At 35.3% G+C, this 23,491-nt stretch overlaps 1 protein-coding gene across 5 annotated transcripts in view; it reads left to right on the forward strand.

Moving 5' to 3' along the window:
- The window catches only part of LOC131550578 (zinc transporter ZIP11-like), a 148,438-nt gene that overhangs the window by 73,207 nt on the left and 51,740 nt on the right, over nucleotides 1-23,491 (forward strand). For 4 of the 5 annotated variants that reach the window (XM_058792750.1, XM_058792749.1, XM_058792752.1 and 1 more), the window contains one exon: nucleotides 839-980. In XM_058792750.1, coding sequence (XP_058648733.1) covers nucleotides 839-980 — 142 coding nt within the window. The remainder of the gene's footprint in view (nucleotides 1-838; nucleotides 981-23,491) is intronic. The other variant, XM_058792753.1, reaches the window with a different exon arrangement.

Below are 23,491 nucleotides of genomic sequence, written 5' to 3' on the forward strand. Positions count from 1 at the left end.
TGTGTTTTGTGCATGTTATTCATTTGATTTGTTTGTTTATTATCTGTGCATGAAAGTTTTAAAAGCATGTATTAATTTTTCAATAAACAAATTAATTACTTTAATCAAATAAGTAGATAAATAAATACAATTAAAATTAAAATTAAAATTAAAAAGTTTTTTTTCATTCATTTCTTTAACCATGTATGATCATCAAAACAATACTAAAATAAATGAATTAATTTATGAATTTATGGCAATTAATAAATTCTTGTTACTTTAACTTAAATAAATAAATAAATAAAATGATTTATTAATTAATTTAAGTAACAGTGTATGAACATCAAAACAATACAAAAATAAATAACTTGATTTATTAATTTATTTCACTAAATAAATTACTGTTACTGTAAGTGAACAAGTAAATATAATCTAAATATAAATGAATAGAATTATCGTTTTTTCTTTATTCAAGTAGTCATGTGTGAATTTCAAATTTCAAAAATTACTATATTAATTAATTTCAGGAAATAAAATTAAGTAACAAATTATCATTATTTATTCATTTATTTATTAAAACAAATGATTAAATCAATATAATAATTAACTAATAAAATTAACAGTATTTATTTATTCATGTAAGTGTGTGTGAACATCAAACAATGCTAAACTAAATAGTAAAAAAGTGGATACGTATCAGTAAATAAATTACGCTTCCTTAAGTAAATTAATTAATTAATAAATTAAGTAAATAAATATTATTTGACTGGCAAAACATTGAAATCTGCATTGAAATCTTTTCAGTTGCATCCCTTGGTTTAGTGTGTTTATATCTGTCCATGTTGGTTGTTTTCCGCAGGGTATCGGGATGGACCCTCACGTGGCTCTGGCGCTGCCGTCTGATGCCAAACTGGCCAAAGAGAAGAAGAAGAGCTCGATGGCCGGCCTGTCGGAGGAGGAGGAGCTGTCCATCAGGATAGGTAGAGCAGGAGTTCACTCAGGCAAGCTCTTCTTCACAAACCCACAGTCTGCTCTCCAGAGCTGCCAATAACACAGCTGCACTGATGGCTCTCTCTGTAACCGACAATATCTTACTTTTCCTTCTGTCTCAAAACCTAGTGTCGCATAAACTTGTGATGTATCAAATTATATATACACGATCAGAAGTTTGTCATGTTTTTTAAAAAAGTATCTCTTCTGCTCACTGAGGCTGCATTTATTTGATCAAAAATGCTGTAAAATTTGTGAAACATCATTAAAATGTAAAATAGCTGTTTTCCATGTGAATACCTGTTAAACTGTAATTTATTTCTTTGATCAAAGCTGAATTTTCAGCATCATTACTCCAGTCTTCAGTGTCACATAATCTTCAGAAATCATTTCTGATTATTATCAATGTTGAAAACAGTCATGCTGCCCAATATTTTTGTGGAGACTGTCGTGCATTTTATCTTTCAGGATTCACAGATGAATAGAAAGTTCAAAAGAACAGCATTTATTTGAAATAGAAATATTCTGTAACACTTTTACTGTCACTTTTGATCAATTTAATGCAGCCTTGGTGAATAAAATGATTCATTTCTTATAGAAAAAAAAAAATCTTGCCCAAAACACTGATAAGTTACAAAATGCATTGCAGTCTCAACGACAGCTGGATGTGAGGAAGATTTAATTCAATATATAATAAATATTCCTTTAATGAGATAATTTACCCCCAAAATGAAACTCTGCCATCATTTACTCTCATTTGTCTTCATTCCAGACATTATCTATATGTTGTGTGTTATGTGTAGAACACAAAGGGTCAATTTATTGAGAATTACACAATTATTTTGTACAAGGGTAATTTGCAGAAAAATAAAATGAAATAATAATGTAAAATAAAATAATATGTGTATTATAAAGCACTATAAAAGTAATCAACATGCCATTTATGCTGTAATGTAAAGCTTCTGAGAACTGGAATTACTCTGATATGCTCTCAGATCAAATATGACTTCAGGCGTGTTTGATTATTGAGTGTTTTTTGAAGCTTGAAAATGGTGATTATGTGAACTTTCAATAAATGTAAAAAAAAAAAAAAAAAAAAAAGAGAATATTAAAAAAATGTCTCATCTGTGTTCTAAACATGAACAAAAGTCTGATGGGGTTTGGAACGAGAGTAAACGATGACAGAATTTAAATTTCCAGAAGAATTGAGTGAAGATGAAGCTCACTAGGTTTTGCGACTCACTGACAAAAACACACTTGGTTTTTCCTCTTTTTCCTCTGAATTCTGGTCTTACGGTGGTTACACTCTCCCTGATGGTTTAATCGGTGTGCAGGTTCCCTGTCTGTCATTTACTGTGAATCCGCTCGTCCTCAGGCTCTTCTGAGACAGCTTTACTGTAGTGTGCACTATCGAGGGCTGGTGGCGGGTCTCTTTTAATTGCTTTGGCATGAATAGAGCGCAGAAGGATCATATGATTTTCTCAAGCGGTGCTTAATGCAATATTTATGGAAATATTGCAGTGTAACTTTTGCAATTTAACATCATGAAAAGCGCCCAGGCAGATCAGACATTTGCTGAACTCAAGGGAGATTTAGCTTTCGTGTGTGTGTGTGTGTGTATGTATGTATTTATATGTGTATATATAATGTGTGGTAAACAAGTTTTTAATATTTATATTTTAAAAATGAATGGGATAAAATAAAATGTGCCATGTATTTAAAAATAGTATACAAGTAAATATAAAACATTTAAAACTTTTTTTCATGTACAGTATGAAAATATTTATTTATTACTTTATAGCTTTTGCATTGTGGGGGCTGCAAAACCCCTGAAATTTCTGCTTTTTTTTTTTTCCTAATTCAGTGTTTTATTTGCCTTTTTTCATGGTTTTTGATGACTTACTTGATGCATGTTTAACAGAACTCACCTCTGAATAGTTAATACAGATCTGTGACAGATCATTTAGATCATATGGTGACAATACACAAAATACATTTTTTGCTTTCATAATTGAAATTCTGCTGTGGTTCATCTCTGACCCTGGCTGATGTGTATAATATCACACTTTTCTGAATAGGTTTTTTAAAAATATTTTATGAATATCCCAGGAGAAAAGTATTTTTATTTTAATATCTGAAATTTTCCCAGAGAAGAGTAGTTCAAATGACTCATGAAAAACATGGATTTTATAAACTCTTTATAGAGAAAACCCCTGTATCTGGATTTCTCTGGCCTTGAGAACACTGTTAAATGTGTGCAGCTGTAATTCCTGAGGCAGAATACACACAGGCTAATTAACCGAGCTAAACGAGTGTGAGAAGATTACATGATGAACAGCCTGTGAAACGGCCGTAACCTCAGTTACAGAACACCACAAATAAATAAATATTTTCTATATATAATATTTAGATTGTTAGAGTAAATGAGCAAGTTGAATAAATAAATGTCAGTTCAGTGTAATTATCATATTTTTCTGTGGTTAATGACATTATTACTTTTATAATTGATTGTGTTCGGCTGCTGCATTAAACCATTTTCACGCAGGATTAACATTACTCACACTGGGCTTTTGTGAATATCATGATTATCAGCAATTATTACGCTCAGTAAAATTCACGCTGGATTACTAAATACAAGCCTGTGGGAACGCACTACTTAAGTTATTAATTTATTTCAATTTATAAAATATGATTACTTCAATTAATTAGTTATTAAATTAACATTATTATTTTTATTTGATTATTTTTAAGTAACCATGTACATCAAAACAATAAAAAAAATTATAATTACATTTAAATCATCATTAATGTATTTCAATAATTAATTTTGGTTAAAGTAAGTAAACAAATTAGTAAATACTATTTTATTTATTTATTAGTTAGTTCAACTCAACCATTCAATCTTTTTACTTAATGTACAGACAACACAAATATAAAGATGCCAGTTTTCAGTAGTTATCACATAAATAAATAAATAAATAAATGTATTAGGGCTGTCAATCGATTAAAATATTTAATCGTGATTAATCGCATGACTGTCATGAGTTAACTCGTGATTAATCGCAACTTAATCGCACATTTTTATTTGTTCTAAAAGTTTTTAATACTCTAATCAGCATGGACAAATATGGATGCTTTATGTAATATATGTTTATTATTAGTGAAACCATAGTCAACATAGAGCATGAAGTCTAGACATGTTTCAAAGGTCATTAGATGTTTTTCAAAGAACTTGTTCATGTCTATTAGACACATGAAAAAAGAAATAGCAGGTTCCCATTACTTCTCTTTCTTTGCACTGAGCAGTTTACTTACACAAACCTGTTTACATTTTTGCACGACAGGGCAGCTCACTTCTTCAGAACATGCAAAATGTACATTTATTGTTTATTATTAGATTTGTTTGCCTCTCTGTGCCCACAGACTGTATTTTGATGCAGCTAAATTCTCAATAAAACTGTTTTCGTTGCTATATTTTACTGTTTCTGTTGTCAGACAACGGAATGAATATGAAATAGTGACTGAAACGCGACCCATTAAGACTATATAACCAGCACTCCCTTCCAAGATGTTAATCTGCACAAAAATCCTGATAATCGAGCCGTCGTCTGATGAAATCAAATACACATAAGATAAGGACAATAGCTGTGCTGTGATTTCGGCTATACTTGCATGTAAAATTAGAGAAGCTACGTAATATCTGTGTTTAACTGAAAGCGCTGCTCCTCTCCGCCGCGCGCTGAACAGAGCAGACGCAGAGAGAGAGAGGTGTGCGCACGCGTTATTAACTACTACTAACATATTTAATTTTTTATTAACATTCCTCCTAAGTTAGCGAGCACATATAGTACCTCAGTATAGTAAGATTGCTTAGTTTGCATTTAGCTTTTATTAATTTTGTAGATTTTACTTTGATTATTATATATATTGCTAGAAAATAACACAGAGATCGTGGTTTATATATAGTATTTACACAGTATGTCTCTCAGACTTTAGTAACAGCGTTGCATGAATAGCAAGCTTCATAGAAAATGAATAGAAAACCAAACTGTTTATATAATATTAATTTTGACGACTTTGTGCTACTTTGTATTTTTAATATAGTTTTCATTAATATCATTTCAGTTTTTAATTTTATTTAAATTAATGTTTTATTTATTTATTTTATTATTCTTGTTTGTTCGTTTGTTTTAGTTTTAGTTAAAGTTAACTATATGAACCCTGCCTGATGATTGACATTAGTAAACATTGTCAGTTTCAGTCCCAGTCGTGGTAAATCAGACTCATATGTGCAGATGTCTCAGAGTTTGTCTCAGATCAGATCTTAGGTGTGTGTGGTGATGTGAGTGAATGCGGCCGATAGCGGCGACCACCTCACACACTTACAGAGAGCTGCGTGTGTTTGCTCAGGGTGTTTGTGTGCTGTTTCTTCATTATCTGTTGGCTAGCCTAAGACTGCTTGTAAATTCACCCTCAGCTTTGCAAATATTCTGTGTTTGCACATGATCACACAAGGGGTCCGAGGGAAAGCTAAGGGTCTGACAAAGCTTTATCTTCTGCTTACTCCTGTGCTGCTATTGCATAAGCATGATTGACTGCTTTCTCTCAAATCTGTTCTGCTTGATTGATCTCAGACATGAATAAATCAGCTAACAGTTTCAATGAAGCCTATATATGCAATGTTTTATAAAGGTGCACACACACACACACACACACACACACACACACACACACACACGTATATAATTAACTATATTTTAAATTCTAATAATAATTAGTCATAGTAATATTTATTCTTTAATTTATTCTAATAATTTGTATTTTGAAAGGATTTAATTATATTTACAATTAATACAGTATTTAATTTAAACTTTAAGCAGCAAAATTAATTTTTAAAATCCAATGCATGAAAGCCAGATCAGACATCTAATGGGAGAAATGTATGAAATACTGTATTTACTTATTCTTGCACTATACAAGATGCATATTTAGATACATATTACATGTATTACTATTTTAAAGGCCATTTTGTCTTTTCTAAACAAGTTAACAATTTTTGTTTTATTTTGTTGTTCAGCAATAACAAAAAAGAAAACAAATAAATAAAAATGGTAATCACCAGCTGTAACTTTGGGTGAGGCTTTATAAGTAAATCAATAAATGATACATGATATGATATAGGAAATTAATATACTGTTCATTTGTTTCAAGATTTTTTACTGTTTACCAAAAAAATAGGAATGAAATATCATTTTATTATAACTGTGGCTACAGTTATTTAAAATGCATTCTGGTTGCTTTAGTAATACCTTTATAGTGCATTTTCATATAGAGGCTTCGTAGAAAGTGTTATCATAAAATTGCTTTGTATTATGTGATTTCCTTTGGGTGTTTTTCCTTTCCAGCCATCACTGTACACCAGACATCAGACACAATCAGAACTAGAGAGAGAAATGTGGGGTGTATAAGTGAAGATGTCAGTTTGCCATTTTTTACATCATATAAAGATAAAACCAATGCAAATGCATGCGTTTTTTGTGGAAAGTATTGCAGGTTTTGTTGTGGCCAGTGTTTCTCAGCACTGCACAGTTGTCTTGTTCCAGCAGCAGATTCAGATGCAGAGTTGAGTTTGCTATGAGACAGTGGGGATGTTCAGTGCTGGAGGGGCCCTGCGAGCATGACTGACACACGCTGTGCTTTATCTGTACTTAGAAATCTGATGCATGCATGCAATTTCACTTACTATAATGTCTTGATAATGTTGATAAAAGCAACATTTGCCTTTGCTTGTCAAGACAAGTCACCTTTATTTATATAGCGCTTTTAACAATACAGATTGTCAAAGCACTTTACAGTATCAAGTAGGAAAATAGTGTCAATAATGCAAAATGACCAGATTAAACACTCAATTTTCAGTTAAAGGCATTTCATTGTTGAATTCAGTGATGACATCGTCCAGCTCAGTTCAGTTTAAATAGTATCTGTGAAATCAAGTCGACGATATCGCTGGAAATTAAGTGTCCCCAACTAAGCAAGCCAGAGGAACCAAAACTCCATCGGGGACAGAATGGAGAAAAAAAACCTTGGGAGAACCAGGCTCAGTCGGGGGGCCAGTTCTCCTCTGACCAGACGAACCAGCAGTTCAATTCCAACTGCAGCAAAGTCAGATTGTGCAGAGGACTCATCTGGTTCCCGTGGTCTTGTCCCGATGGCCGTCTAGGTGATGAGGTCTTCACTGGGGATCTATCTCTGGGGCTCATCTAGGTGTCCTGGTCTCCACTGATGTTCAGGGCTGTAGAGGTTATCTCTAGGTGCTGATCCACCACCTGATCTGGATACAGACAGGATCGGGTGACTGCAGTGACCATCTGATCTGGATACGGACTGGATCGGGTGACTGCAGTGACCATCTGATCTGGATACAGACAGGATCGGGTGACTGCAGTGACCATCTGATCTGGATACAGACAGGATCGGGTGACTGCAGTGACCATCTGATCTGGATACGGACTGGATCGGGTGACTGCAGTGACCATCTGATCTGGATACAGACAGGATCGGGTGACTGCAGTGACCATCTGATCTGGATACAGACAGGATCGGGTGACTGCAGTGACCATCTGATCTGGATACGGACTGGATCGGGTGGCTACGGTGATCTCGGAATAAGAAAGAAATGGACAAAATATTAGTGTAGATGCCATTCTTCTTATGATGTAACAAGTACATCGGTTTTATGGGAAGTGTTCCCGGTTCCGGCTGACCTAATTTATGCAGCCTAACAATCCTTTAACGGATTTGAATATTAGAAGCATATTTAGTGTGTTATGTGTACGCCTGGTTAAAGAGATGGGTCTAGATTGTTCCAGAGTTTTGGCGCTAAATGGGAAATCTGCCGCCCACAGTTGATTTTGATATTCTAGGTATTATCAAATGGTCAGAGTTTTGAGAAGGCAGTGGACGTGGAGGACTATAGTGTGATAAGAGCTCGCTCAAGTACTGAGGAGCTAAACCATTCAGGGCTTTATAAGTAATTAACAAGATTTTAAAATCTATCCGATGTTTAATAGGGAGCCAGTGCAGTGTTGACAGAACCGGGCTAATATGGTCATACTTCCTGGTTCTAGTAAGGACTCTAGCTGCTGCATTTTGGACCATCTGGAGTTTCTTTATTAGGTGTGCAGAACAACCACCCAATAAAGCATTACAATAATCTAACCTTGAGGTCATAAACGCATGAATTAACATTTCTGCATTTGACTTTAAGAGCATAGGTCTCAATTTAGATATATTTTTAATATGGAAAAATGCAGTTTTACAGATGCTAGAAACGTAGCTGTTAAAGGAAAGATTGCTATCAAATAGCACATTTGATAACACAGTTCCTAACTGATGACGAAGAATCGACAGAGCAGCCATCAAGTGTTAGACAGTGTTCTAAGTTATTACATGTGGGGGTTTTAGGTCCAATAATTAACACCTGTTTTTTTCAGAATTTACCAGTAAGAAATTACTCGCCATCCAGTTTTTTTTATATCGACTATGCATTCCGCTAGTTTTTCAATTTCAATCTCAAGCTAATACCGTGTTTCCTGATATCATCTCCCAAGGGTAACATGTAAAGCGTGAAAAGTAACGGCCCTAGTATTGAGCCTTGAGGTACTCCATACTGCACTTGTGATCGATATGATACCTCTTCTTTCACTGCTACGAATTGATGGCGGTCAGATAAGTACGATTTGAACCATGCTAATGCACTTCCACTAATGCCAACAAAGTTTTCTAGTCTATTCATAAGAATGTTGTTGTCGATAGTGTCGAACGCAGCGCTAAGATCCAGTAGCACTAATAAAGAGATACAACCACGGTCAGATGATAGAAGCAGGTCATTTGTAACTCTAATGAGAGCAGTCTCAGTACTATGATACGGTCTAAATCCTGACTGGAAATCCTCACAGATACCATTTTTCTCTAAGAAGGAATATAATTGTGAGGATGCTACCTTTTCTAGTATCTTTAACTGAAAAGGGAGATTCGAGATCGGTCTGTAATTAAGTAGATCTTTGGGGTCCAGTTGTGTTTTTTTAATGAGATGCTTAACAACAGCCAATTTGAAGGTTTTGGGGACATATCCTAATGACAATGACGAATTAATAATAGCCAAAAGAGGATCTATGAGTTCTGAAAGCATCTCTTTTAGTAGTTTAGATGGGATAGGGTCTAACATACATGTTGTTGGTTTAGATGATTTAACAAGTTTATACAATTCTTCCTGTCCTATAGTAGAGAATGAGTGGAATTGTTCCTCAGGGGATCTATAGTGCACTATCTGATGCGATACTGTAGCTGACGGCTGCATGGTTACAATTTTATCTCTAATAGTATCGATCTTGGAAGTAAAATAGTTCATAAAGTCATTACTGCTGTGCTGTTGGGAAATGTTATTTTTTGTTAATTTAGCCACTGTATTGAATAAGTACCTGGGGTTATGTTTGTTTTCTTCTAAAAGAGATGAAAAGTATTCAGATCTAGCAGTTTTTAATGCTTTTCTGTAGGATAGGGTACTTTCCCGCCAAGCAATATGAAATACCTCTAGTTTGGTTTTCCTCCAGCTGCGCTCCATTTTCCGAGCTGCTCTCTTCAAGGCGCGAGTGTGCTCATTATACCACGGAGTCAGACTGTTTTCCTTAATCTTCCTTAAGCGTAAAGGAGCAACCATATCTAAAGTGCTAGAAAAGAAGAGTCTATAGTTTCTGTTACATCATTTTTCTGCGCTGTTGGATATGCTGAGGAATTGAGATAAATCAGGAAAATTACTTACAAAGCAGTCTTTTGTGGTAGAAGTGGTTCTATCATACTTATAACAAGGAGTAGGATTTACAGTTTTAGCTATATGGAGTTTACACAAGACTAGATAATGATCTGAGATATCATCGCTTTGCTGCAGAATTTCAACACAATTAATATCAATTCCATGTGACAGTATTAAATCTAGAGTATGATTTCGACAGTGAGTGGGTCCTGACACGAGTTGTCTAACCCCAATAGAGTTCAGAATGTCTATGAATGCTGATCCTAATGCATCTTTTTCATTGTCAACGTGGATATTAAAATCACCAACAAATAAGACTTTATCTGCAGCCAGCACTAAATTTTGATAGAAAATCAGCTAATTATTTAATAAAGTCTGTATGTTGCCCTGGTGGCCTGTATACAGTAGCCAGTACAAACATCACAGGGGATTTATCATTAACACTTGTTTCTCTAGATAATGTTATATGAAGCACCATTACTTCAAAGGAGTTATGCTTAAAGCCTGCCCTCTGAGAAATACTGAGAATATTGCTATAAATTGTAGCAACACCTCCCCCTTTACCTTTTGCTTGTCGTGTTTTAGGCAAACGTTTGCTGATTTATCCCATTTGATGAGTTGTCCAGTTACATTTTTAAAAATGTTGAATGGCAAATAAAGCATTCAGCAAATGCATAAAAATATAAGAATAAGAATATGCTAATTTTAAATGTTTATTTAAACGACATTAAAAAAAAGTTTATTTATTTAAAATTTGATACATTTATTCGACTAGTTTCAAGAGCCAATATGAGGAGGAATACAAATTTCCTAGCAGAAATAAGACAAGCAAATGCATTAATAATAATAATAATAATAATAATAATAATAATAATAATAAAATATAGTATAGTATATACATATATATAAATGTTATAATATATTTATAAAAAATATATACAATGCTGCTTGAAAGAATCTGTGAAAATGTGAGTAATTTTAACAAAATAAGAGAAATCTTATTTTATTTAGTGCTGTCCTGAGTAAGATATTTTACATAAAATATGTTTACATTTAGTCCACAAGACAAAAAAAATAGCTGAAATGATTAAAATAACCCCATTCAAAAGTTTGTGAACCCTTGGTTCTTAATACTGTGTGTGGTTACCTGGATGATCTACGGCTGTTTTTTGTTTTGTGATGGTCGTTCATGTGTCCCTTGTTTGTTCTGAACAGTTAAACTGAGCTCTGTTCTTCAGAAAAATCCTCCATGTCCTGCAGATTCTTCAGTTTTCCTGCATCTTTTGCATGTTTGAACCCTTTCCAGCAGCTACTGTATGATTTTGAGATCCATCTTTTCACACGGAGGAAAATTGAGGGACTCAAACACAACTATTAAAAAAGGTTCAAACATTTACTGATGCTCAAGAAGGAAACACGATCCATTAAGAGCCGGGGGGTGTACAAAAAAGAAAAACATACTTGTGGCATGTCTTTCAGAATCAAAGAGGCTGTTATTGAATATCTTACTGTAGCTGTTAAAAACTAAATTGAATCTGACAGCAAACCAGCAGCCCATAACCAAAGCGTCATTCCTCAATCCAAATGCGAAGAATGTGTTTACATGCAGCTGAAATATTAAAGGCACAGTAGCCCAAAACAGTCTGTTTACTTCTAATGGTCAGCGAGAGGGAGGAAAATGGTTATGGAAAACTAAATTGCTACTGATTTAATGCAAAAAAATTATTTAAGCCCTTCACGTTATCGCTCTTATGTCTGTGTTTGCAACTCCTTTCTCTGCATGCATGTTTACAATGTGGAGTATTTGCTGTTTATTCTCCTGCTGCTGTTTTTTGTGAAATCTCTTCGGCCCCCGAGGCTCCTGCTTGTTATATGAGATAGTATTTGAAGGTGAAGATGGAGGCGGCGCTCATCAGCCGAGCTTTTGCCAGGAAACACAGCAGGCCTCCATAGACGAGCATTATCGCTCATTCTCTCCTCCAACACGGAGGGTTTCAGCAGCAGAATCTGAGCAGCGCGCTGAGCCTGTCCTAAATTGGCTGCATCTTTCACATTACAGCAGCAGCAGGGCTTCGGCAGACGCGGCACGGCGCTGTTTGGAAACACACACAGTTGTCATGAATGCTGGAAGGTGAGACAGAACGAGGCGCCAAGTAGAACGTGTGTTGCTGAATGGACCTGGAACACTTTTCCTGTCAAACGTAGTGTTAAATAACTAAATAAACTAAGGCATAAACTAAAAGTTGATCGATTGATGAAAACATATTAGTCCTACTTGCCAAAGTCATATTAAGTAGCTTTTATTCTAAAACGAAGTTGCAAGACGCTACAGGAAGAAATATTGCACTGGGCAGTTTGAGCTATTTTGCTTTTCATAACTTGTTGTTTCAGACTAGTGGAAAAAATAATAATGAATAATTAAAAATATACATTTAAGTGTTTTTCTGCACTTTATCAGTTTACATCTGTTCAATTACATTTAAATTAGAACATTTATCTTTAAAGGCTGTTTTCTCAAAATGAGTCAAAAATCTCTATTTCATCAGCACTAACACCAAACTTTACTGTTTTTACAGAGGGGTTTGTTCATATATAAATTGCCTATTTTAAATAGTTTTTTATAACATCTAAAAACATTACCGTTGACAGAATTTTGTGATTTATGGAATGACAAATTGAGAAATCCATAAAAACCTTTAACTCTAATAAATCATTAAAATAAAACTATTTTAAAACCTGGCTTTATCCAATGTTCTGGAAATGTGTGCAAATTAGTGCATATTTAATTAGATAAAACCTCATTTTCATATTCATAACATAACATTTCCAGTACTACAAACTGTAATTCTTAATGTTATCAATCAAATATCTATCTGTAATATCTATTAGTTATTTTTTTTAACCATATTCACTGGTGGTGTCTTCATAGAGTCTCAATAGCAGTAATTCAGAATATTATTGCATAAAGTGTATAGTTACCATCTCTATTCTGTTAATACTGAAGATGCTTACTTGTACTGTTTGTTATGCTGCTCAGTCGTTTAATAATTAATTCTCCTTCATGTCCTTCACATTATGTTAAAATATGTGCGAACCAAGCCAGTCCTGAATGTATCACAGATCTTGTGAGCCGGTGAGAGACTTTCACCTGCTACTTTCACCTGCTTGTTTGTTTATTGATTTATTCTAATTTCCTCTCTCTGAATGTGTGCTTGACGTTTCACTGCTGATATCTGGTTTACATGCTGCTAAATGCCCCAAACAAACTCGAGTATTTTTCAGCAATTTGCCACTAACATTCAACACAGACTCATTGGCTTTTTGGAAAATGCAAAACTCCAAAACACTTGTGACTGTAAATCATGAACAAACTGTATTAATTTTCACACAAATTATGATTACAGGGGCAGATTATTGATTAATAAAGACTTAATTTCATGCAGATTCTTGCACATTTATGTGTTGTGAGTGGTTATCGTGGTTGTATATCTTTATTAGTTCTACTGGATCTTAGCGCTGCGTTCGATACTATCGACCACAACATTCTTTTGAATAGACTAGAAAACTTTGTTGGCATTGGTGGAAGTGCCTTAGCATGGTTCAAATCGTACTTATCTGACCGCCATCAGTTCGTAGCAGTGAATGAAGAGGTATCATATCAATCACAAGTGCAGTATGGAGTACCTCAAGGCTCAGTACTAGGGCCGTTACTTTTCACGCTTTACATGTTACCCTTGGGAGATATTATCAGGAGACATGGTGTTAGCTTTCACTGTTATGCTGATGATACTCAGCTCTATATTTCATCACGGCCCGGTGAAACACACCAAATTGAGAAACTAACGGAATGCATAGTCGATATAAAAAACTGGATGATGAGTAATTTCTTACTGCTAAATTCTGAAAAAACAGAGGTGTTAATTATTGGACCTAAAAACCCCACATGTAATAACCTAGAACACTATCTAACACTTGACGGCTGCTCTGTCAATTCTTCTTCATCAGTCAGGAACCTAGGTGTGCTGTTCGATAGCAATCTTTCATTTGAAAGCCATGTTTCTAGCATCTGTAAAACTGCGTTTTTCCATCTCAAAAACATATATAAATTGCGACCTATACTCTCAACGTCAAATGCAGAAATTCTAATTCATGCGTTTATGACCTCAAGGTTAGACTACTGTAATGCTTTATTGGGTGGTTGTTCTGCACGCTTGATCAACACAACTACAGATGGTCCAAAATGCAGCAGCTAGAGTCCTTACTAGAACCAGGAAGTATGACCATATTAGCCCGGTTCTGTCAACACTGCACTGGCTCCCTATCAAACATCGGATAGATTTTAAAATCTTGTTAATTACTTATAAAGCCCTGAATGGTTTAGCTCCTCAGTACTTGAGCGAGCTCTTATCGCATTATAGTCCTCCACGTCCGCTGCGTTCTCAAAACTCTGGCTGTTTGATAATACCTAGAATATCAAAATCAACTGCGGGCGGCAGATCCTTTTCCTATTTAGCACCCAAACTCTGGAACAGTCTACCTAACACTGTTCGGGAGGCAGACACACTCTGTCAGTTTAAATCTAGATTAAAGACCCATCTCTTTAGCCTGGCGTACACATAACACACTAATACGCTTCTATTATTCAAATCCATTAAAGGATTGTTAGGCTGCATTAATTAGATCAACCAGAACCGGGAACACTCCCCATGACACACGATGTACTCGTTACATCGTAAGTAGAATGGCATTTACGCTAATATTTGTCCGTTTCTTTCTTATTCTGTTTCTCAGTCCGTATCCGATCAGATGGTGGATCAGCACCAAGAGATGATGTCTACAGCCCTGATCGTCAGCGGAGACCAGGACACCTAGATGACCCCAGAGACATATCCCCAGTGAAAACCTCGACTAAAATATAACAAAATAACTAAAAATATAATATAATACCTAACTACATAATACTATTATTGTTAGAAATTGCAACGATATTAAAATATAATATAATATAATTAATAACATAATAATATATACAAATAATATAATTACAAATACATTAAATTATAAATTAAAATGCTCCATCGGGACAAGACCACAGGAATCAGATAAGCCCTTTACACAATCTGACATGGCTGCGGTTGGAATTGAACTGCGGGTTTCGTCTGGTCAGAGGAGAACTGACCCCCGACTGAGCCTGGTTTCTCCCAAGGTTTTTTTCTCCATTCTGTCTCAGAGGGAGTTTTGTTTCCTTGCCGTTGCCGCCTCTGGCTCGCTCAGTTGGGGACACTTAATTTCTAGCGATTATCGTCAATTTGATTGCACAGATACTATTTAAACTAAACTGAGTTAGACAATGCCATGCCTTTAACTGAAAATTGAGTGTTTAATCTTATCATTATACATTACTGACACTCTATCCTCTAATTTGATACTGTTAAGTGCTTTGACACAATCTGTATTGTTAAAAGCGCTATATAAATAAAGGTGACTTGACTTTACTTATGAGCTCAAAACACTTTTACTGTAGTGCATGATTTGTAAACAAATACATTTTGACTTTTTCGTCACATCACCAGCTCCATATGTGTGGCTATTCTGAGGTAGTAAACTTGTTCATTATCGCACCCGGTACAGCATTGCACTTGTGATGTGAAGCGCTGCTGTGAAACACGAGTCATCATCAAAGAGCTCAAATACTTGTAGAAACAAGTTAAAACAACTTGGTTGCTTCAGCAAATGTGTTTTTTTTTTTTTTCAAATGTGTTTTGCTACGTGTACTGCATTAAGCTAACTGAGACGTGTTATAGCACTTGCATATCACATCTTTTGTTGATTTTGATTGCTTCCATTGTCCTAATTTGTAAGTCGCTTTGGATAAAAGCATTTGCTAAATGACTAAATGTAATGTTTTCAGCTCACGTTTGCCTTTGTTAACACTATTGGGTAGGTTTAGGGTCGAGTTTAGTGTAGATTCCCTCATCTAAATCCTTCATGAAGAATATCACTACCTTCTTTCCTTTCTTGTATTAGCATTTTAACCATGTAGTCAAATTTTCTGTGCTTAGATTTAACACTTTTGAGTTGATGCCAAGCTTTAAGGAAAATTCAGGACTGTGAGGTTTTTGAGCTTCTTAGGTTTTGAGGCACTGAAATTACTGATGAAGTTGATAGTAGGCCAGTTTCACTTTGAAATCCATAGCAGAGTTTCATCACCCACATGACTGAGGTGATTCAGGTGCTTGAGGACAGAGCTGGCCTTTGATAGACAGCCGAGCTTGTCTTGTGTGTTCCTCAGTCTCTGACGGAGAGCACCTGTTACAGCCGTACAACGTGATTCTGTGTCCGTGGCTATAAATAGTCCTTTCACAGAGATTACAGGAAACAATTTCACCATTACCAATAATATTTTTAATAATGGTCTCTCGTGTTTTTAATTAAACCGAGGGGATCTTGAGGTGCCAGATCTTGAGTAATCAGTTCATGCAATTATTGAGGTATTATGATTGTCTTATCATAAGCCCCTGATGATGAGATGAATTCCCAGCAGTGATGCATGTTATCAAAACTAAGTTGATGTGGTTGATTTGTGTGCGATTTAACAAATGTAAATCAAGAATTAAAAGAATTTATAATAAAATAAATACAAATTGGAATTTGATTTTTATATTCTGGTATCATTTTAATTTGAACAAATATCACAAAAGATTTTCTTTTATAGGCCTATATATGAGATATTTATCAGTATTATTTTAGTATCATTGATATTTTTATATTAATTGTTAATATTTGGAATTTGATTTTTATATTATCATTTTAAATTAGTTAACTATGTTAACAATAATAATAATAATAATAATAATAAATGTATGAAATAGAATAATTTGAATAGGCCTAGTTAATTTGAATAATAATAACATTAATGTAATAAAAATAATTTTAATATTTTTCTTCTGATACCGAGAACTTAAAAGACCTATATTGCTAATACTGATACCAGTAATGCTTTTTATCATTAATTTATTATTTATTAAATATTTATTAGTAATTAGTCATATTTAATAAGAGTGAAAATGGAACATTTTATCCTAACTCCTCTGTAAACACAGGTTTCCACTTAATCCAGCATAAAGATAGAAGATAGAAATGCCAGTGAAGTAACACGTATTATTTGACATCAAACCGCTCTAGCTGTGTTTTTCAGCTCGTGAAGGTCAGGGCTGTGTGTTTGTGAGTGTTTTCAGAGTCTCTTCATGCCTGTGGACTTGCGCTGTGGAAGTACAGTGGGGCAAAAAAGTATTTAGTCAGCCACCAATTGTGCAAGTTCTCCCACTTAAAAAGATGAGAGAGGCCTGTAATTTTCATCATAGGTATACCTCAACTATGAGAGACAAAATGAGAAAAAAAAAATCCAGAAAATCACATTGTAGGATTTTTAAAGAATTAACTGGTAAATTCCTCGGTAAAATAAGTATTTGGTCACCTACAAACAAGCAAGATTTCTGGCTCTCACAGACCTGTAACTTCTTCTTTAACACTCGTTACCTGTATTAATGGCATCTGTTTGACCTCGTTATCAGTATAAAAGACACCTGTCCACAACCTCAAACAGTCCAACTCCAAACTCCACCATGGCCAAGACCAAAGAGCTGTCAAAGGACACCAGAAACAAAATTGTAGACCTGCACCAGGCTGGGAAGACTGAATCTGCAATAGGTAAGCAGCTTGGTGTGAAGAAATCAACTGTGGGAGCAATTATTAGAAAATGGAAGACATACAAGACCACTGATAATCTCCTCGATCTGGGGCTCCACGAAGATCTCACCCGTGGGGTCAAAATGATCACAAGAACTGTGAGCAAAAATCCCAGAACCACACGGGGGGACCTAGTGAATGACCTGCAGAGAGCTGGGACCAAAGTAACAAAGGCCTCAAATCCTGCAGTGCCAGACGTGTCCCCCTGCTTAAGCCAGTACATGTCCGGCCCGTCTGAAGTTTGCTAGAGAGCATGTGGATGATCCAGAAGAGGATTGGGAGAATGTCATATGGTCAGATGAAACCAAAATATAACTTTTTGGTAAAAACTCAAAGAATGCTGAGTTGCATCCAAAGAACACCATACCTACTGTGAAGCATGGGGGTGGAAACATCATGCTTTGGGGCTGTTTTTCTGCAAAGGGACCAGGACGACTGATCCGTGTAAACGAAAGAATGAATGGGGCCATGTATCGTGAGATTTTGAGTGAAAACCTCCTTCCATCAGCAAGGGCATTGAAGATGAAATGTGGCTGGGTCTTTCAGCATGACAATGATCCCAAACACACCGCCCGGGCAACGAAGGAGTGGCTTCGTAAGAAGCATTTCAAGGTCCTGGAGTGGCCCAGCCAGTCTCCAGATCTCAACCCCATCGAAAATCTTTGGAGTCCGTGTTGCCCAGCGACAGCCCCAAAACATTACTGCTCTAGAGGAGATCTGCATGGAGGAATGGGCCAAAATACCAGCAACAGTGTGTGAAAACCTTGTGAAGACTTACAGAAAACGTTTGACCTCTGTCATTGCCAACAAAGGGTATATAACAAAGTATTGAGATGAAATTTTGTTATTGACCAAATACTTATTTTCCACCATAATTTGCAAATAAATTCTTTAAAAATCCTACAATGTGATTTTCTGGATTTTTTTTTCTCATTTTGTCTCTCATAGTTGAGGTATACCTCTGATGAAAATTACAGGCCTCTCTCATCTTTTTAAGTGGGAGAACTTGCACAACTGGTGGCTGACTAAATACTTTTTTGCCCCACTGTATATACAGCAGTCAATGACACGTGACCGTTTTCTGACCTGATGTTACATGATAAAGCATCGAGCGACACAAGCTCGTTCACACTGACAGCTGGAGGTTAATTGGTTGTTGGTGGGCTGTGGAACTGGAAAACCGAACTAAGTTTTCATTCATTTTGACTCATTTATTTATTTGTATTTTTTTCAGACTTTTTGAATTTTCAGACATTTGTATATTTAAGGCTGGTGAACAGTGCTATTTATTTATTCATTTACTTTTGTGCTGTTGATAACTAATGGCTTTTTTCATGTTTAATACAAGCAGGTTGTAAATATTCCATGCATCAAAAAACTAAAATTAATTTGTGTAATTCTCTTCTGCTCAGCAAGGCTGCATTTACTTGATCAAAAATGCACAAACATTTTTGAAATATTATTATAATTTGAAATACCTGTTCTCTATGAGAATATATGTTAAACTGTAATTGATTTCTGTGATCAAAGCTGAATTTTCAGCATCATTACTCACTAGCGTAGCCAGAAATGTTTAAGTGGGTGGGCCTACATAAAACTGGGTGGGCCAGGTGTGTAGCATATGAAAACTGCATGTCATATTGCCAACAAAAAATACAGCACCAAGGTTCATTACACAGTACTTCTAAAGCATGCATTAACATTAGTAATTTGTTATGTTAATGTTCATTTCAAAATTTACTAATAGGACATTATTAAAATTAAAAGTTGTATCTGTTAACATTTGCCTGAGCTGGTTAACAAAGATGAATAAACACGGTAACAAATGTATTGCTAATGTTAGTTAATGCATTAACTAACGTTAACTAAAGGAAGTTTATTAAAAAGCATTACCTCATGATTTCATAATCAAGAGTCTCTGTCAGTTCACGCGCATTGAGGACCGCAGAAATGTGCGCAGCTGCAAATTATGCAGTTTGTTGTGGTGACCAGGATCTAGCACAATGTTTATGTGTTTCTTTCCACAAAGCACACATCTGTTTAGTGGATCAAACACTGTACCTATGCTAATATGATGTTTCAAACACACTTGGTTCAGAAGTTTCCGATCAATAAATCCAGCACCCTCAGGTGGTCTGTCGGGTTTCATTTGTAGACGGTCCGGATTAATTGCTAATACTTTTACTTTTTAAAAGAATTGATCTGATTTATGTTTGCTTCACTAGGCTATTTTCAAATTTAACTTCACAAAGCTCGTATTTTACTATTATATCCTTATGTCGTATACATGGGTCGTAAACATAACATTGTGGGTGGGACTAACAGAAACGGACGAATCATCATTTTGACAAGCGTATGATGATATGCACCTATAGGAAGAGGGAAAACTAAGAAACTGCAATTGACCATAAAAACAAGCGTTTAATATTGTTAATAAATAAAGTTACAGTGAAATAAGACGTTTATTAGTATTGTTTAATAAATTACATCCATTTGGAAAATTACAGTCTGTAATTTGAATGGTAGATTTATTTGAACAGTGAGAGACAGAATAACAACAACAACAAAAAAAACGCATTTCAAAAAAGTTATAAATTTATTTGCATTTTAATGAGTCAAATAAGTATTTGACCCCTTCGCAAAACATGACTTAATACTTGGTGGAAAAACCCTTGTTGGCAATCACAGACGTCAGACGTTTCTTGTAGTTGGTCACCAGGTTTGCACACATCTCAGGAGGGATTTTGTCCCACTCCTCTTTGCAGATCCTCTCCAAGTCATTAAGGTTTTGAGGCTGATGTTTGGCAACTCGAACCTTCAGCTCCCTCCACAGATGTTCTATGTGATTAAGGTTTGGAGCCTGGCTAGGCCACTCCAGGACCTTAATGTGCTTCTTCTTGAGCCACTCCTTTGTTGTCTTGGCCGTGTGTTTTGGGTCATTGTCATGCTGGAATGCCCATCCACGACCCATTTTCAATGCCCTGGTCCTGACGGTACACGGCCCCGTCCATCGTCCCTTTGATGCAGTGCAGTTGTCCCCTCAGCAGAAAAACACCCCCAAAGCATCATGTTTCCACCTCCGTGTTTGACGGTGGGGATGGTGTTCTTGGGGTCATAGGCAGCATTCCTCCTCCTCCAAACACGGCGAGTTGAGTTGATGCCAAAGAGCTGGATTTTGGTCTCATCTGACCACAACACTTTCACCCAGTTCTCCTCTGAATCATTGGCAAACTTCAGACGGGCTGTACATGTGCTTTCTTGAGCAGGAGGACCTTGCGGGCGCTGCAGGATTTCAGTCCTTCACGGCGTAGTGTGTTAGTCTTGGTGACTATGGTCCCAGCTGCCTTGAGATCATTGACGAGATCCTCCCGTGTAGTTCTGGGCTGATTACTCACCGTTCTCGTGATCATTGAACCTCCACAAGGTGAGATCTTGCATGGAGCCCCAATCCGAGGGAGATTGACAGTTATTTCATGTTTCTTCCATTTGCGAATAATCGCACAAACTGCTGTCACCTTCTCACCGAGCTGCTTGGCGATGGTCTTGTAGCCCTTGTGTAGGTCTACAATCGTGTCCCTGACATCCTTGGACAGCTCTTTGGTCTCGGCCATGGTGGAGAGATTGGAATCTGATTGATTGATTGCTTCTGTGGACAGGTGTCTTTTATACAGGTTATACACTGCCTTTAAGAGAGTGCTTTTAATCTCAGCTCGTTACCTGTCTAAAAGACACCTGGGAGCCAGAAATCTTGCTGATTGATGGGATCAAATACTTATTTGACTCATTAAAATGCAAACCAATTCATAACTTTTTTTAAATGTGTTTTTCAGGATTTTTTTGTTGTTATTCTGTCTCTCACTGTTCAAATAAACCTACCATTAAAATTACAGATGGATCATTTCTTTGTCAGTGGGCAAACGTACAAAATCAGTTTCAAGCTTTCTAATATACCATGCATTAAAAATTCAAATTCATTTGTGGCATTTTTTTATATTTATTTATTTACTTGAGTATTTTGGAGTCATGAAATGTATTTAGTTTAGTTTAGTTCAATTAAATGACTAAATAACCTCTGGCTGGATGCCCACAGTGCACTTTTCAATGCAATGCAACTTTGATTGAAATCGATTGAGTTGAGGTTGTTTAGTCGGCGTGATTATCACCCCTGCAGACAAAATCAGATATAAAGGGCAGTGTGTTCTTTCAGAATTATGATGAATGCATGTGCAACGTTTCTGATCACATAAACGGCAGATGAGGTGAGCTGAGGTTAAAGCTGCTGCATTATGGAGCGCATATGCTGCTGGCGTGATTCTGTGAATATGCACTCTTCGACTGCTACTGCGACACATGATGAATATACAGTATGAATGTAAGCGTGATTATGCAAGCCGCGTGCTGGCTTGGGTTCGAGTGCGACCGCTGGCCGAGCGTTTCTATGGTGACGTGTGGCTGAGCCTGATAGGGAAATAAGATGGAAATGATCGATTTCCACAAACCTGCTGTTTTATGATGACCGCTATTTGTGCCTGGATGCCTTTTTCATTTTAGAAGTGCATTTCTGATTTTAAGCATGCTGTCAGACAAAGGTTGTCTTTAAGTGCTGATAAATTGCATTGTGCTATCTTTAGACAAATAAATAAAAATAATAATAATAACATGTCATTGTTTGCATTCTGAACCTATGACAGGATTAATTAAATGATTTCTACTCTGTTATCAAGGTTATGGTGTCGTATCATTAGAATTCAAAAGTCAACAGTATGACTACTTTTTTAAATTAACAGAAGTTATTAAAAGCAAAAGTTTTATGTCTTTATTATGTGATGTGGGGATATTATGTTTTATCATTTTTGTCAGATATGAAAAACAGTGCTTTTTAATGACAGTTCGATGGCTTTTCAAATTATTTCTCCTCTTTTATATTTAAATCAACACATCAAAACTGGCAGAGATAAATGATCATGTTTTAGTAACATTTTCTGTTAATAATATATTTTATATGCATATTTAAATTACTGCTATATGTAGATGTAATATATTTTTAAATATTAAATAATGGGCATCTAATATATTTATTAAAAATGAAATAACTGTCACATGAAGTAAACATTTATAATATTCAAGTTATATTATATAATGTCATGGACATGTAAAGTATTTATATATTTATTAAACAAAAATACTATTTATGAAACAAAAATGCTATCACATGAAATAATAATATTTGTAATATTTCATATAATGTAATGGACACGCAATATATTTATATATTTATTTAAAATGAATAATTTCCACAGTTTATTAATTAAATAATTATTATCTACAGTAACTGTCACAGGAAGTACGTTCATATTTTAACTTACATTAGCATTAACATGTAACTTGCAAGTTACATTAACTTCAATTAACGTGAATTAATAACTATAAATATTACAATTATTTAAATATTAAGTTATTTTACACACTATTATGGGCATATAATATATTTATATGTATTAAAAATTTATTATTTTCTTTTAAATTTATTTAAACATTTATAAATGTTTATACATACATTTATTTATACATAATTTGTCATAACTATTATATTATAATAGTTAACTTGTTTAATGATATTTAATGATATAATGTTATATTTTGATATTAAATTAATATGTTAGAGCTTGCGGAGCATTTGAAGTCCGATTTGTATGTTTTTATTGCACTTCAAACACTCAAGTCGACACATGGTGCTTCATTCATCATGATCCGGGTATGACAGAGACGGTTGCTCTCTCAGTGTTGGATACACTGTACAGATGTGTGGATGTGCTCCTCTGTACTCAATCAAACACACTTGTGATGACATTTGTGAGGGGGATGATGGATGATCTGTCTCTGGAGTTCTTGAGATCATCTCTGGCTGTGTGTGTGGTTTTCTAGCTGTATATATATATGTCATGTGGCTTGTAATGTCTG

Source organism: Onychostoma macrolepis, chromosome 12, assembly GCF_012432095.1.
Source record: "Onychostoma macrolepis isolate SWU-2019 chromosome 12, ASM1243209v1, whole genome shotgun sequence".
Taxonomy (NCBI): Eukaryota; Metazoa; Chordata; class Actinopteri; order Cypriniformes; family Cyprinidae; genus Onychostoma; species Onychostoma macrolepis.